Genomic DNA, 16,579 nt, shown 5'->3' on the forward strand with positions numbered 1-16,579 from the left:
TTTAAACACATAGCTGACAAAGACTAAGTACTAAGATCAGAGGATAGATTTGTTAGTTTCTGAGGGATGTTGACTTAAATGCCATGGGCCTCCTACTTTCTTCATTAGAAATGCTCAGTTGTGTGATGGAACTGGAAAAGATTTTCTCCCATTCTGTAGATACTCTTTGGATTATTTTTTCCTTGCTTTTAAGTTAGATGCAATCTCATTTTTCAGTTCTTTTTACATCCTGAGTAAGTAAGTCAGAAAAGCATGACCTGTGCCTGTATCTTCAAGGGTTTCCCCCTAGGTGTGTCAAAGTTCATTAATTCATTCTGAGTTAATTTTTGTACAAGGAAATAGAATAGGGGTATAGTCTCAGTTTTCCTCATGTGACTATCCAGTTTTCTCAGCATCATTTGTTGAAGAGACTGTCCCTTCTTTAACACAGGTTTTTGACATCTTTGTCAAAAGTCAGACAGTTCATTTCTGATTTTCTATTCCATGGATGTATGTGTTCGTTTTTATGCCAATATCATGCTGGTTTTGTTACCATTACTCTGTAGTATAATTAGAAGTCAGGTATTATCATATTTAGCTTTGTCTATTCAGAGTCGTTTATCCTTCTAAATGAGTTTTAGGTTTATTTTTTCTATTTCTGTGGAGAATGCTATTAGATTTTAATGTGGATTTCATTGGATGTATACATTGCTTTAAGTGTGTCCATTTTCACATGATTAATTCTGCCAGTCCATGGACATAGAAGGGCTTTCCACCTTCTAACATCTTCAATTTCTTTCTTCAAGATTTTATAATTTCTGTGGTAGAGGTCTTTCACCTCTTTAGGCTTATTTCTATTATTTTATTTATGTATTTATTTATGTATTTATTTATGTATTTATTTATTTATGTATTTATTTATTTATTTATTTATTTTTGCCAGTCCTGGGCCTTGGACTCAGGGCCTGACCACTGTCCCTGGCTTCCTTTTTGCTCAAGGCTAGCACTCTGCCACTTGAGTCACAGCGCCACTTCTTGTCATTTTCCATATATGTGGTACTGGGGAATTGAACCCAGGGCTTCATGTATACGAGGCAAGCTCTCTTGCCACTAGGCCATATTCCCATTATTTTCCTAATTTATCTCTCAGACTGGTTATTAGTAATGTATAGAAAAGATACTGAATTTTAATATTGATACTATAAACTGTTGGCTTGCTTAAAGTATTTATCAACCCTAAGAGGCTACGATCCTCTGTGTGTGTGTGTGTGTGTGTGTGTGTGTATGTGTGTGTGTGCATGCGCATGTAATAGTCTTTACGATCTTTTAAGTGTAAGATCATATCCTCTACAAATAGGGCTAACTTGACTTCTTTCTTTTCAATTTGTATCCCTTTCATTTTCCCCCTGCCTATTGCTCTAAGAATTCTAGCTTTATATGTTAAGTAAGAGTGAAAAGAATGTACAGTTATGTTTTGTTAATGACTTTAGAGGAAATGGTTCAGTTTCTTCCCATTTACGACAACATTGTCTATAATATAGTCCTTTTTGTACTGAGCTAAAACATTATAAAGCACTCCAAAAATTAAATGCCAAAAGAACAAATAATCCAGTTAGTAAGTGGGCAAATAAATTAAACACACAAGTCTCAATAGAAGCACAAATGATACATGAAAAAATGTTCAAAATGCTTATTCATGAAAGAAATACAAATCTGAACTACATTGGGATTTCATCTTATCTCAGTCAAAATGGCAATCAACAAGAAAACCAACAAAAAACAAATGATGATGATAGGAAGTAGGGACCTCAATATTGTTGGTAGAATTGTAAATTAGTGTAGCTACTACGGCAATCTGTGTGGTGGTTCCTTAATAAATTAAAGAACTACTGTATAATCTTACTATAACCAAACAAATATAAGTCATCATACAATTGAGATGTCTGTACACTCATGTTTATAACAGCATTGTTCCAGGAGCCAAAGCATGGAATTAATGCTGATGTGCATCATACTCACAAACTTATTAATTGATATATGTATAACATATATATACATTATCTTTATATATACACACATTATCTCTACCCACTCACATATATAATATATTATATCTATATTATGTAGTATGTATGTGTATTCAGCTTTATTTAGCCATAAAGAAGCATGAAATCATGTCATTTGCAGGAAAATGGGTGGAACTAATGATTATTGTGTTAAATGAAATAAACTAGACTACAAAAGACAAATATCACATGATCTCTTTCAAATGTAGAATTTAAAAATTGAACAGTAACAATGTAAAATAGAGACTGTTCTAGCATAGGGACCAGTGGGATGGGAAATGACAAAGGACAGAGCAAAGTGGAGGTGAACATGGTTGAAGTACTTTATAAATGTATACGGAAGTAGACTAATGAAGATGGTTAAACATTATTTAAAAAGGAATAAGAAGAATGAGAAAGGGAATCTGAGGAGATGATTTTCATCAAAGTACATTCTACAAACATATACACCTATATTTATTTATATATAATGAAACTATTTGCATAATTGGTGCAAATTTAAAAATCACTTTAAAAGGAGCATGCCCAGTGTATTAGCAGAGTTGCTATTCCTGTATTTACTGAGAATTGAGTGCAAACTCTCCTAAGTCCTGTGGTTAGTACCAGAGATACACAGTTGAATAGCTCAAGGATCTTATGGTCTAATAAAGAGATGGATTATAAGCAAATGTCTTCAAAGTCTCCAGGTGCTCTGATGAAGAGGCATAAGAAGACCTTGGAAGTGGTCAGAAGTGGTTTCAAAGTATAGTTTACCTTTGATCTGACACATTTGGCCAGAAGATGGAAGTAATTATTGAGGGACGGTTATGAAGAAAGGGAGAAGATTCCAGGCATCAAAAGTGGTACCAAAACCACCATTTACACTAGCAATAAAATGCTTCTAGTGTCTAGAGAATTGGTCCTTTCAGAGGAAGGGGAGTTATGGGAGAAGATGCTACTGAGATGGGCCATGGCTAGACCATGGAAGATATTGTGTGTCAGAAGAAAGAGTTTGGCTCTATTTCCTGCAGGCCCATGGATATCTCTAAGGTTGGTTTGTACCTCCTGTCTTCATCCTGGAACCCACTGTCATTCATCCGCAGAGATACTGAGAAGCCACTCACCTTGTGAGATGGCAGCTGGTGCAGTCTTCCTGGGTGGGCCCCCAGCACGTGGCACATGAAGCTTCACAGACCTGGCAGTGGCCATGCTCATCAATGTATTCTCCTAGGGAACAAAATCTTGTTTACTTCATTTCTACATGACAAGTCTTCCTGAACTGCTGGCCTGAGAGCAGCAAGAGCTCTCTGTAGCTGCCTGCACACTATTGTGATAAAAGATAGGCAAGGCCCCTGAACAGCTTCAGTGGCCAGTCCTGTATCTTGACCTTACACTAACAATTTCTCCTTCTTCAAGAGCCCCACAAGTTACAACCTGAAAGAGTTGTGACAATAGTATGACTTTGGAACTGGTCAACATGTGTTACAGATTTTACAAGTCAACGAGGCCAAAAGGGCTTTCCACCAGGCCCATTGACAGAGTTCTTCTTGACTTTTCCATGGAGAGCTGGGGTCTTAGAGGCCTCTAAAGGCCTCCAAGTCAAGCAATGATGAGGACCTCCCCATGTCTTATTTAACCACATTGGAGAGAAAGGGATTGTGGTGATTGGTCCAGAATGGAAGTTGCATGTTGTCTGACATTTGGGCAGGTATGAGCTACATCTGACTTTGGGAGAGTAACAGTGAAGAGAGAGGCAGAGAATTCTTCCTTTCACAGAAAGGTCATAATTTCCGAGGAAAAACACATAGGATACCTTGCCCCAGAGGCAAATACAATCTTGAAAATTTCCTTTGAATATTTTGGAAATGACTCCCTTGGCAAAGGTGGTGGAGGCTGACCTTGGTGAATGCAATAGTCTGAGGTTGGGCCTTGCTCATTGAATTCAAACCCTCCTTCCATGCCACATTCTTTCTTCTCTGCCAGAGAGCCACATTTTTTTTTGTACTAATGGGGGTGGGGGTGGTAAATCTTAGACATACATTATGCTCAGGATAAAATGAATTTTCAGATTTGGGGCAGAGTCATACCCTTCATTTGACCCCCAAACCACCCCAGATTTGGACAGCCCTGCGAGCATCTGAACATTGTTGATCTGAAACACAGCTGGTGTGGTGAGGTATCCTGACCCACCCATAGCTTAATCAAAGTGTCTAACTGTTGGTCTAAGATTTACTGTTGCTTTATTGTAGTTGCATTGAGAAAAGCCCAGAAAACCCAGACTTGACTGGTTGAGGGATGGAGAGAAATTCATTCCTCTACCTTTTCCCTACAACTCTACTGATGTGGCACAGTCAGAAACTGTAAGCTTTTTATTCATAAATCTTCCATTTGCTTGAAGTAAACCATGAAGAAAGAAATGAAGGGATTACTAGAGTTTTCCCTTATTAAGGAGAAAAGGCCTTAAGTGAAGTTATTCTACTAGTTTTGCTAAGTGGAAAGAATATGTTCAGAGTGATACAGATCTAAGTCTACTAATGGTTACCAAGGTACAAAGGACCAGGAATCTGATACATAACTGTTTCTTAGTTTAGAATTAGGGTCCTGGGCCTCAAAGCATGAGTATGTGCCAGGGACAAAAAAGTGAGATATGCAGCTTGGTACCTGCTGGTCAAATGGTGAAGTGATGACTGGAATCGAGCCCATGTTTGTTTCATCATGTCATACTATCTGTGCTGACTACCTCTGCCTCTGTTGAGGATGGTGCTTTTTTTAATTCACACCAAAATGTTGATTGGATTTTTACTTTCTTGGTAATTAATATTCCTCAGGTAAAAAAAGGATGGGGGGGGGGGCTGGGGATATAGCCTAGTGGCAAGAGTGCCTGCCTCGGATACACGAGGCCCTAGGTTCGATTCCCCAGCACCACGTATACAGAAAAAACGGCCATAAGCGGCGCTGTGGCTCACGTGGCAGAGTGCTAGCCTTGAGCGGGAAGAAGCCAGGGACAGTGCTCAGGCCCTGAGTCCAAGGCCCAGGACTGGCCAAAAAAAAAAAAAAAAGGATGGGGGACTTACTTCTAGTAGGAGGTATAATTTCAAGGTGAGATGGTCTCAGTTAAACAAGCATCATGTAAATGTAGTCTTCATTTTAATTGCTTGGGTTTTCCTACTCTATTTCTTATTTGTTACCTATAATTTCTCTCTTGTTGTCGTGGGGTGAACAATCAGTAGGGCAGAGTGATTATCAGTTCATGCACTTGACACAATTGACAGCAGAGGATCTAGAGTAGACCTGGTAGGAAGTAATAGACCTTGTCTATTTGTCGTGTTTGTGTGTTGTGTGTGTGTGTGTGTGTGTGTGTGTGTGTGTGTGTGTGTGTGTGTGTGTGTGTGTGTGTGTGTGTGTGTGTAGGTCCTGAGGCATGAACTCTAGGCCTGGATACTTTACCTGAGCATTTTTGCTCAAGGCTATTTGCTCTGCTACTTTAGCAGCAGCTCCACTTTTAGTTTTTGGTAGTTAATTAGAGAGCAAGCCTCACAGACTTTTCTGCTGGGGTTGACTTGAACTGCAATTCTCAGATCTCTGAGTTGAAGAGGAATGGAAGTGGATCACAAAGACTTCAAAACCTAAAGACAGTATATTCTAAAGAAACCTGGGCTCAGTGGAGCTTCTTCATTCATCTATCCATTTTATGGATGGTTTTTGGATAGCTAATACAGGGCTGGTACTAGATGAGATTCAGTGACATGTAAATTTGAAAGGTGTTTTAATGAGAAAGGTGTTGAGTTCCCAATGACTTTTGTGAAGAATGATGTACAAGGGAAGAGTTATAACTCAAACACTAGCCAGGTGCCTTCTACTTCCTCAGTCTAAAGAACCAGATGAGCAAAGATGCAAGGAACATGGCTAGACCTGTGTAGACAGATAGACAAAGGTTATTGCTTTGTCCTGGTATCAGTGATGCAACTCCTCACACATTCACCACTGTACTAAAATCATGCTGTAGCAGGCCCAAAACTAGATGGGATTTTTCTCTTGCTCTGTGAAATCAAAAGCAGCTTAGGTGATCCTGACAGTTTTTAACATATATCTGCATTCAATGCCTTTGTAATTACTGATGATGCATTGCTAGGTCAGGCAAGGATTATCAGGATTATGGTGGATCTTTTATATTTTCTCTCATTTGTCAACACTTTGATTTTCACCACCAGTGTATTTTCTTGATGGGCTCAATGGTTCTAGAAGTAACCACAAAATGCCACTGAGCATAATATCCAGATTTCCAATAACTCCTCCAACATGCTGTAACACACATGCTTATATGATTCTCCATTACCCGATGTGGCTTCCAATGACTCATACTTCACCCTGGCATTCCCTCCTGAGGCTGGGTCAGCCCATCCCAAAACATCATAAGTTCCACCCATTCTTGCTGGGAAAGAAACCTCTTAATTTGCTGATAAGGTATCTGAGTTCCCTCAGCTTCCCTTTTCTCTGTATCAGAATAACTTATCTTCTTAGCTGTTTTCCATTCTCCTGTCTCTGAGACTGGTAAATCTCTCTCTGCTCCATTCTCAACTCTCCCTTGAATGGAATTCATCTTCTGTCCTACAGTCTTTTGTCCTCAATCTCTTCTTTACATCACCCATTGTCTTCCACTCTACCACATTTCTCTTCTAACCTATCACCTTTCCCAGCTCTTCCATTTCCTGACAAGTGACTCTTCAAACTTGTTTTCTTTTTCCTGCTACTTGGAAGCAAGATGGAGAACACTTCATGACCTTGAAGCTTATGTAAGAGAGTCAGGAAAGGACAGCTAACTGGTTCATCTCTCTCCAGTCTGCAGGCCTCTTCACTTTGGAGCAACTTCTGGCTTTGCAACAGATGACAATTGAGGGACCTGCCCTAATTCTCATATTTATGTAGATGTCCAATTAGTTACATAAACAACTGCCCATAGCCCTTACAGGCGCAACTTTTCCACTGCACATTTGGAATTAAGGAAGTGAGATTCCAAGGACATAGGGAAGTTGATTTTTTTCCTTCTTGTTGTTGGAACAGCAAATTCTTGTCATCTGTCTTCATTGCACAATGAAGTTGAATGTTTATGACAGGCGTGATATACAAAATTCTCAGAAAAAAATATCACTTGTAGCAGAGGCTTCAGGAGCCAGTATTCTGTTTTCCACCTCATCCTACAAGCTCTTCTTTCTGGAGTCTCTGTCCATTATTATTATGTCTAAACCTTCCTTCTGTTGTGATAAAAAAAACATTTCCATTTCCATTTGAGTTTTCTTTTCCTTCTTATTCTATAATGGCCAAAGGACACTAAGAAAACAGGGTCATATAAGGAGGAATGATGCCTTGAAAGGTAAAGACCTAGCTTAAGAATTAATATTAGTGGGGGCTAGGGATATGGCCTAGTGGCAAGAGTCCTTGCCTGGTATACATGAAGCCCTGGGTTCAATTCCCCAGCACCACATATATGGGAAATGTCCAGAAGTGGCGCTGTGGCTCAAGTGGTAGAGTCCTAGCCTTTGAGCAAAAAGAAGCCAGGGACAGTGCTCAGGCCCTGAGTCCAAGCCCAGGACTGGCCAAAAAACAAAACAACAACAAAAAATAATTAATGCTAGTAAATTTAGAAATGTACAAGTAAGCTGGAAGCTGGTGGTTCATGCTTATAACCCTTGATAATCAGGAAGCTGAGACCTGAGGATTATAATTTGAGCCAGCTCTGGAGGAAAAGTCTGTGAGACTCTTATCTGTAATTAACCAGCAAAAATCCAAAAGTGAAGGTGTGGCTCAAGTGGTAGAGTGCTAGCTTTAAGTAGAAATACCAAGAGACAGTGTGTGGCTCCAAGTTCAAGCCCCAGTACCGACACATACACACAAATGTACAACTAAGTGGGTATCTCTGCTTTTGTCCATTTCTTCTTCTTTTTTTTTTTTTTTTTGGCCAGTCCTGGGCCTTGGATTCAGGGCCTGAGCACCATCCCTGGCTTCTTCCCACTCAAGGCTAGCACTCTGCCACCTGAGCCACAGCGCCCCTTCTGGCTGTTTTCCATATATGTGGTGCTGGGGAATCGAACTGAGAGCTTCATATGTAGGAGGCAAGCACTCTTGCCACTAGGCCATATTCCCAGCCCCTTTTGTCCATTTCTTAATAACACTAGAGAAAACTATCAACAAGTCTGGGTTATGAGAAATTCTTAGGAAGCCATCTAGGATAGATGAACATATATTGCAGCTAGAATAACTTATATAGTTATAAAATACGATGGAGATATAATACATTTTAGGTTTTACATTGTCATTTCTCCAAAAGAAATACTGTTCTACCTTTGATAAATAATCATATCTCATATTATTATGAATGTATGAAAACAAATATCTACCTTGATAAATTAATAAATACTTTAGTAGAAAAATTTTGAGGGGAATTTAAGATAATTTTGGACTAGTTGATTAGAAAGACAGGATGGAAGGAATCACTGAGCATTCAACTGCTTAGGTTTTGATCTGGTTATCTATTGAGCCACCTTGAGTGCTGAATTATCTCTAGAGCTCTGTGCAAAGTTTGTGTACCTTATCACACAGGTGCCAGGAATCATAGTGCAACTTTATTGAATAATTCCATTATCACAAGTGTTAATTAAATAACGCTATCTGTTTTCAAGGAGGCCAATAAGTAGTTTCCAACTTAAGATACCACTCTGTGAAAACAATTTCATGGGGAAAAAACACACCATACATTTATTATTTTCCACCAACTACACTAAATGTTCAGCAACACGTCCAACTAATTATATGCTAATGAAATAAGTCAGTTTTTAAAGCCTCATTAAGCTGATGTTTCATAGCAAAAGCTGAAAATATGAGGCCACCAATGAGACTGAAACACCTTTAAAGTCTACATGATCATTTCAACCTTAAAGAGGAAGGAGATCCCAACACACGCAACTGCAGGTGTAGATTTTAAAGACATTAGGTGAAGTGAAATAAGCCAGTCACAAAAGGACTTTTATGAGATTCCCTAGAATAGTGTAAGTCCTAAGACAAAATGGAACAGTGGTTTCCAGAAATGAGGGGAAATTGTAATGGTGGAGGTTGTTTTTTGTGGTGCCAATGTTTCAGTTGCAAAGATAGAAAGATCTACAGGTAGATGTTGATGGTAGTTATACAACAGTTTGAATGTGAAACTGAGCTAAAAATGATAAAAAGACTAAATTTTGATACATACACAATTTTTAAATGTCTACCCAGTCAGTTTGTTCCTTAACACCTTAATTATTTTTATTTTACTTTTATTTTTTCAGTGGTACTAGGGTTTGAACTCTAGGTCTTTTCCTTGCTAGGCAGGAACTGTACCACTTGAGCTATACTTCCTTCCCACCCCATGCCCAGTTCCCATTTCTTAATATTAACCAGAAAAATTTATGATATATGCCTTTTTGTGGTAGGTACAAAGACATTAATCATTTTAGAGTACCAGGCTTGAGGGCCTTTTTGTGAGCATCAGGGTAAAGGCACACATGGATAAAACTTGTTTGTAAGAGAGATGTGATAGAAAAAATGCTGTTTCCTTCCGGCACCCACTATAGGCAGAATGAACACAAAGCAGCTGTAAGGATGGTCCTGCATTCATTAGATTGGAGGAGCCCAGAGACCAAGGTTGCTTTATCCCAATTCTCTTTAGAATTTGGCCTGATCTTCCACTTCCCACATGTGCTTTCTGATAGACATGACCTATCTTGTCTGCACCCCTAACTTTTCAATCCTCAGGCACAGGCTTGGATCTTTGTGGTTTGGACAGATAGTTTGTATGTTCCTGTGACAACCTCAGGGTTGGCATTCCTGCAAAAATCACGGATCATAAACTGTGAGTCCAATACATATGTAAATATTTAGTTTCCTTCAGTGTTTATGTTGTTCAAAGAGCAGAATTGAGACTGCAGCATTTTCTTAGTTTATACCATTGTTTGGGTGGTATCCACAGCAAACCAAAGTCTTGGCCAACACACCTGAGGTGTATCTAAATCACACAAGCTCCTCTTCATTGATAATTACCATGTTGCAAGTGCTGTACTATATGATATTTAATCCAGACAACAACTTCTTTTGTGAATGAGAAACTGAGGCTCAGGGAGATAAACAATCAGGTAAGGGGGCTAGGAATGTGGCCTAGTGATAGAGTGATTGCCTAGCATGCATGAAGCCCTGGGTTTGATTCCTCAGCACCACATATACAGAAAAAGGTGGAGGTGGCACTGTGGCTCAAGTGGTAGAGTGCTAGCCTTGAGCAAAAAGAAGCCGGGGACAGTGCTCAGGCTCTGAGTTCAAGCCCCAGGACTGGCAAATAAATAAATAGGGGATGGGAAGAAAAAAAATTTAAAAAATCAGGTAGGCAAGTGACAAAGTTGAGCTGGGCCTCAGATCTATCTTGTTCTTTCCACAATTTGTCTCTGCTATGAATTCAATTCCCATTTCAGACTTCCAAGAAACTTTGTTGTTTATAGAAAAAAGGAACTGATTTCATGCCTCACCTAAACCATGTGGTGAGGCTACAGTAGCAGAAAAGAGTTCACTGTGAAATAAATGGGCATTGTGCCAACTAATTGCACAAGTCCTATTTACTCAGTGATTGACTATACACTCTAAATTTATTTTCTGTAATAAAATGACCATCATTTATGCAAAGGTCATTTCCTGTATCAAATAAATGAAGTTTTACAAAAGTTTGTTCCATCCATTAGATAAAAATCTAAGTGGAACTCAAAAGTGTGTGTGTGTTGGGGTGTGTGTGTGTGGAGGGTATGTGTTTGTGTTTGAGGTCCTGAAATCAGGACCTCAAGTTTTCTCTTGGATTTTAAATTGAGTTAATGCTTCTTGAGTCAGGCCTGGAGTCCAGAACTTTGCTTGTTAATTGGAAATAGGGTCTCAAGGACTTTTCTGTCCTGGCTCTCTTCAAGCCATGATCCTCAAATCTGTCTTTTGAGTAGCTAGGATTACAGGTATAAATCAAAGCATCTGGATAGTATTTTTAATTAATAGAATAAATTGATTAGATCTTTGGATAGAATTTTACTATACTATTTACTGCCTAAAATAAAATATATTAGTGCCTCAGAAGAAGCTTACAGATACAATGATTGTTATACTACTCTAGTCTCCAACTTATATGAAAATCCATTTTATGAAAAAGTTCTTGAATACTTTTTCCTTAATTAAGAGAACCTGTCATTGCCTGTGTGCTAGTGAAAAACCACTCTAAACCTAATATGAAGATGCTAGAATGAAAAAGGCCCAGAAAGACAATTACTATACGATCTCTCTTATGTGGGTAATATAAAAACCCGGACCTCAGGGAAGCAGAGTAGAATGTTGCTTACCAGGGGCTAAAATTGGAAGGGCTTGGGGCTATTGGTGAAAGCATACAAAATCTCAGCAGATAGGAGGATTACATTCCAAAATTCTATCCTACCAACTTGCTGACTCTAGTTTATAGCAATGCAGTATATACTTCAAAATCCCTAAGAAAGTAGATTTTAGGTATTTTCATCACAAAAAATATGAGGTAATTCACATGCTAATTTAAATCAATTTAGCCTCTACTCCATGTATACACAAAGCATCATGTTGTATGCTATAATTATATGCCATTTGTATTTGCCAAGTTATAAAAAATGGCCCTGGAGAGCTGCTTGTTAGATCAGATAAGGGGATAAAAAGGTATTGGTATAATTATTATCCAAAAGTAAACAACATAAATGTACAAACCATATCAAAGAACTGTGGGTGAAAATAAGCATAGAAACATTCATGACTTTGTATGTGTGTGTACGTGTGCTTATACTGGGGATTGATCTCTTGACCTGGATGCTGTTCCTTAGCTTTTTTATTCAAGGCTCATCACTTGAGCTACAGTTCCAGCTTTAAAAAAGTTATAGTAAAGGTGATGTACAGAGGGGTTACAGTTACATAAGTCAGGTAATGAGTACATTATTTTTTGAACACTGTTACCTCCCTCCCTCATTTTCTTCCAGTTTTTCCCCTCCTGACCCTCCCCCCTTCTCAAGTTGTATATTTTATTCCAAACATATTGTCTAGTAAGTGTCAATGCTGAGTCATTTCCAGCTTTTTGGTGGTTAATTGGCAATCAGAGTCTCATGAACTCTTCTGGGGCAGGCTTTAAGCCTCAATCCTCAGATCTCAGCCTCTGCAGTAATCAGGATTGTAGGCATGAGCCACAGGTGCCCAGCACATGGAAACATTCTAGTAAGCAGGGCATGTGGTTAGTGGAAACCCATTTATTGCTCATCTTAGTTGTGAAAATTTCTCCACAGTCCAGCAAGTGAGCTTCTTTTTGTATTCCTGTAACTGAGCCTAGAATTTTCACAGGCTTTGCTAGAGCACTCAATGTCCAGGCTCTCGTTTCTAAGTGAAGAAATTATCCACAAGTGTCTTTCCTGCTTGTGGCTATAGAAACAGAATTTGATGCAGTCACAGAGAGGGGCTATCTGGATTTTACTGCACAGTGACAGGGACTGTAACTTGAGGGAATAACTCATTTACCTTTCAGAAAGCATTTCTGACTACAGAACCTGGTCACCCCTTGGAGACACTCCCCGAGGATGGGAATGCCTGGAGGACTGAGGACCAGAAGGCTGGGGACTGTCACTGACAGATGCAAGATGGCACAGGTGAGATGGGCTGTGGGAATAGTGTGTAACTCCATAAAGGAGCACAGTGCTATCAGGCCTTAACACAGATGCCACTTCTTTCTCTTTGGAGTGATGGATCCTACCGGTGAAATGATAAAGAACATGGCCATGGAGTTTTCCTGACAACTTCTGAATGGAACAAGGAGACTAGCACGCAGGTAGTCAAAGCCTCAGGTATTTCCTGTGAGGCTTAAGTAAATCAAAATGTCTCCATGATGACCCAAGTCCTGAAGGGCATTGATGAGCCTTATGATCATCCCTTTTGTTTCTATAGTAACTCCAAACACCTCTTTATCAGCTATTACAACTTCTATTAAACCCTTTCAAAATTTAGCTGAGGTTACCTTACTCCTCAAATCACCTCTTTTCCTTCCTTCCTATCAACCCACAGAAAGTACTCACTTGGTTTTTCCTCCCTTGAATTTCCTCATGCCATGCCTCTCAAATATTTTGGCTGAGTCACTAATTAGGAGACAAGAGAAGGCCCTGGAAAGAGGAGGCTTTCCATTCATGTCTTAGGGATCTATCTGTACTGCAGCTTGTCCCAGTTCTGGTAATTGACAATTTAGCCTTTAATTGGGTCACCATTGCCACTGTCTATTCATAGGTGTTGATATTGCCTCCTAAGAGATCTGCTAGTTTAGTGACAAGTCTGTTTGGAGGATGGCACCCAGAATGCCCCAGTCAGTCTCTTGATGAGTAGCAAACCATTTCACCTAGTCAGACCACCCTATTTTTGGGGTGGAGTGGGTGGGAAGTGACCAAAAGATCCTGTACATAAGTAAATGAAGGGAACCAGGATTGATTTCTCTGTGCCTGTTACTTGTCTGCTTAGTAGGAAGCACTAGATTGTATAAAGACACAAAATTTGGAGTCATCTGGCCTGGGTAGATTTTGGGATCTCTTCTCCAGCTGTCTGAAATGAATCAAACATATATTTCTCTTTTTTAATGTGGATAATTTCTCTCTCTCTCTCTCTCTCATAGGTTATAGTAGAGGTCAGGTGAGAAAATAGATCTGAATATCTCTCACACAGATATATATATATATATATATATATGTATGTATGTATATATATACACATTTTTTTTCAGTTGTGGGGCTTGAACTCTGGGCCTGGGTGCTGTTCCTGAGTTCTTCAGCTGAAGAGCTTAAGCCACAGTGCCACTTCCATTTTTCTGGTGGTTAATTGGAGATAAGAGTCTCATGGACTTTTCTGCCCAGGCTGGCTTTGAACAGAGATCCACCGATCTCAGCCTCCTGAGTAGCTAGGATTATTGGCATGAGCCACTGCCACCCACCTGGCAAAATATTATAGTTATCAGGTACTTGATGTTGTAGCATTGCATCTTTGATAGTAATGCAGGGTAGGTAGATACCATCCACTTTGTCCAAATCAGGAATTGAAATACTAGAATGCTAACTCTGAACACCGTTGAAAACCTGCATAGATCGCAGTCTGAACTGTGCTTTTCTCACCATTCCTGAGGTAATTTGAAAAATACATTGGCTTCATCTATGGGTAGCAATGATGCAACTAAAATTAATGACCCTGGGGATCAAGAACAATGACCTCTCAAAGCAATTTAGCTGCAAGGTGCAACTTACCCATGACTTCTTTTTTTCATCCCTCCAGCTCCTTTCCTTCCCCTCTATTCCTTCCTTCCTTCCTTCCTTCCTTCCTTCCTTCCTTCCTTCCTTCCTTCCTTCCTTCCTTCCTTCCTTCCTTCCTTCCCTTTTTCAGTACCCTTTGAAGGCAGCCTCTCTGTACCAGAAGGCACCCTGCTCTATAAAATTCCAGAGCCATGGTTCTCTGCCCTTGTTAGGCTACTAAGGTCAGTCTGCAGAAATAATGCATGCCCATTACAGAGTAGTCATTGTTCTTGGACCCCTTGCTTCTCTTAGTGAGGAGGGATGGAATTTGCTACCTTACTTGGCAGGTGTCGGGACAAATTGCACAGTTCTCTCTTTACCTTCTCTCAGTGGAGGCAGAAAACATAAAGAAGGGAGCACAGAAAAGAGTGTGTGTGTGTGTGTGTGTGTGTGTGTGGTGTGTGTGTGTGTGTGTAGGGTGCCTTCATGTGTATGATGTAAGGAAGATCTCAGAATCACTGGGTGTCAAAGAGGGTCTTAGATATTTCTCTGACTACCAACATTTTTCCATGTGGTGTGCATTTGTTTAGAACCTTAAGATGTCCAGGGCTTCTTCTCTGGGGCCCGACCCTCCTGTGGTCCCACCATACAGAGACTGCCATGATCCCCTGGTCAAATCTCCTCTCATTTTTACTGTATGCTCAAATGATCACAAGTTTTCCTCTTTATTCAAAGAGTAATGACTTTGCCTGAGAGGCAGGAGAGATGTTAAAGTACTTGGTTATGGAGAGAGATGTGAATCATATTGCTGCCTTGGCCAGATGTGTAATTTTACACAGGTTGTATAACCTCTCAAAACCTCACTCAACTCATCTGTAAGATGGAAATAGTCACAGCTATGCCATAAAAAGGTCAGAAGAATTTCATTAGCTATCAGTTAAAATGTGTTTGGGAAGATTCTATTATTTTAAGTGTTCAATAATGTCAGCCCTTGCTCTTCTAATGAGTATAGCCAGGTCTCTAGATAAGCAACAGGAGAAGCTCTCAAAACTCAGCTCCCTTCTTATGTCTTTAAACAATTCATCTTTCTTCAACTTTGTAAATTTAGATCTATTATCCCAAATTTGGTTTATACTTATTTATTTCCTTATCTGGTATCATGTAATGTTCTTTATATGCTATCATTGATGGAGAAGTGAATGAGTAAATATACAAGAACTATTTTGAAAAAAAAGTTCCCTTTCTCCAAAACTTATCAAGGATCACTTGCAAAAATAGACCCCAATACTATTAACAATTTTATTTAAATCCAACAGGCTTGTTCTTCTTTGATTGGCAGTAAAGCTCTGGTGAAGTAAATGACAGCTTTTGTACATTTTCATCTCCACCATAGTTGCATACCCTAGAACAATTAACATGAGTGCCCCAAATCAATAGTTGATAGTGTTGCCCACTATTCTCCTCTTGTGGCCCTGTAGAGAAACATTTTAGGTATGATGTAAACTCTTGCTTTTGATCTTCATTCAGATCTAACCCAGTGGTCAGGAATTGGTTATGAGCTATTTTGTCCAAGCTCAATATAAACCCAAGGAATTTTTTAAAGATAGTATCATAAGAGAATTCTTAACGAATCAAAATGTTTGAGGGCATTGTGGCTCAAAGTGCTCTTGCTCTTTGATCTTTTCCATTAATGCCTTAATATCTCCTTTAGAGATTCTACATGCATCGGTCCATCCCATCTATACTGCAGAAAGCTTTTTCTACTAGTAAAAATGTAGTTTCTTGCATCCTTCATCAGATAGACCTAAGAACTTGCTTTCCCAGACCAGTCATTCAGACCAGACTTGGAGAGACATAGAGAAGAATATTTAAACAAAACCTCTGGCTTTATCAGCAAAAGGTAAAATAGCTCTAAAATAATCTCCAGGAGCCTCTAGGACAATTCAGTTGCTTTTATAGAAAAGTGAGTCTGGCAGGATGGTAGGCAATTCAGCATTTGAGGGTACGTAAACTTTCCTCTCTTGAATCTAAACTCCATTCTCTCCATTATCAAATTTACAAGCCCTTGGCATATCTCCTGCACCTTCCTGAACTCTTTACACCACAGTTCCCTGGAAGAAACTAGTCTGGGTCCAATTTTATGGGTTCCTAGGATCTTCGGAGCCCAGCTTATAAGTCAGAGCTGTAGCCACTAGGCAGCATGTGAGGGCTCAGCGTCCTGTGCTGAGGAATCCTGTTACT

General features: G+C 39.5%; 1 protein-coding gene across 5 annotated transcripts in view; it reads right to left on the bottom strand.

Annotated features, from left to right (window-relative positions):
• Pcsk5 (proprotein convertase subtilisin/kexin type 5) overlaps window positions 1–16,579 on the bottom strand; it is a 411,976-nt gene that overhangs the window by 94,482 nt on the left and 300,915 nt on the right. For all 5 annotated transcript variants that reach the window (XM_048332196.1, XM_048332181.1, XM_048332173.1 and 2 more), the window contains one exon: window positions 3,149–3,251. In XM_048332196.1, the coding sequence (XP_048188153.1) occupies window positions 3,149–3,251 (103 nt within the window). The remainder of the gene's footprint in view (window positions 1–3,148; window positions 3,252–16,579) is intronic.

This window comes from Perognathus longimembris, chromosome 1 (genome assembly GCF_023159225.1).
Source record: "Perognathus longimembris pacificus isolate PPM17 chromosome 1, ASM2315922v1, whole genome shotgun sequence".
Taxonomy (NCBI): Eukaryota; Metazoa; Chordata; class Mammalia; order Rodentia; family Heteromyidae; genus Perognathus; species Perognathus longimembris.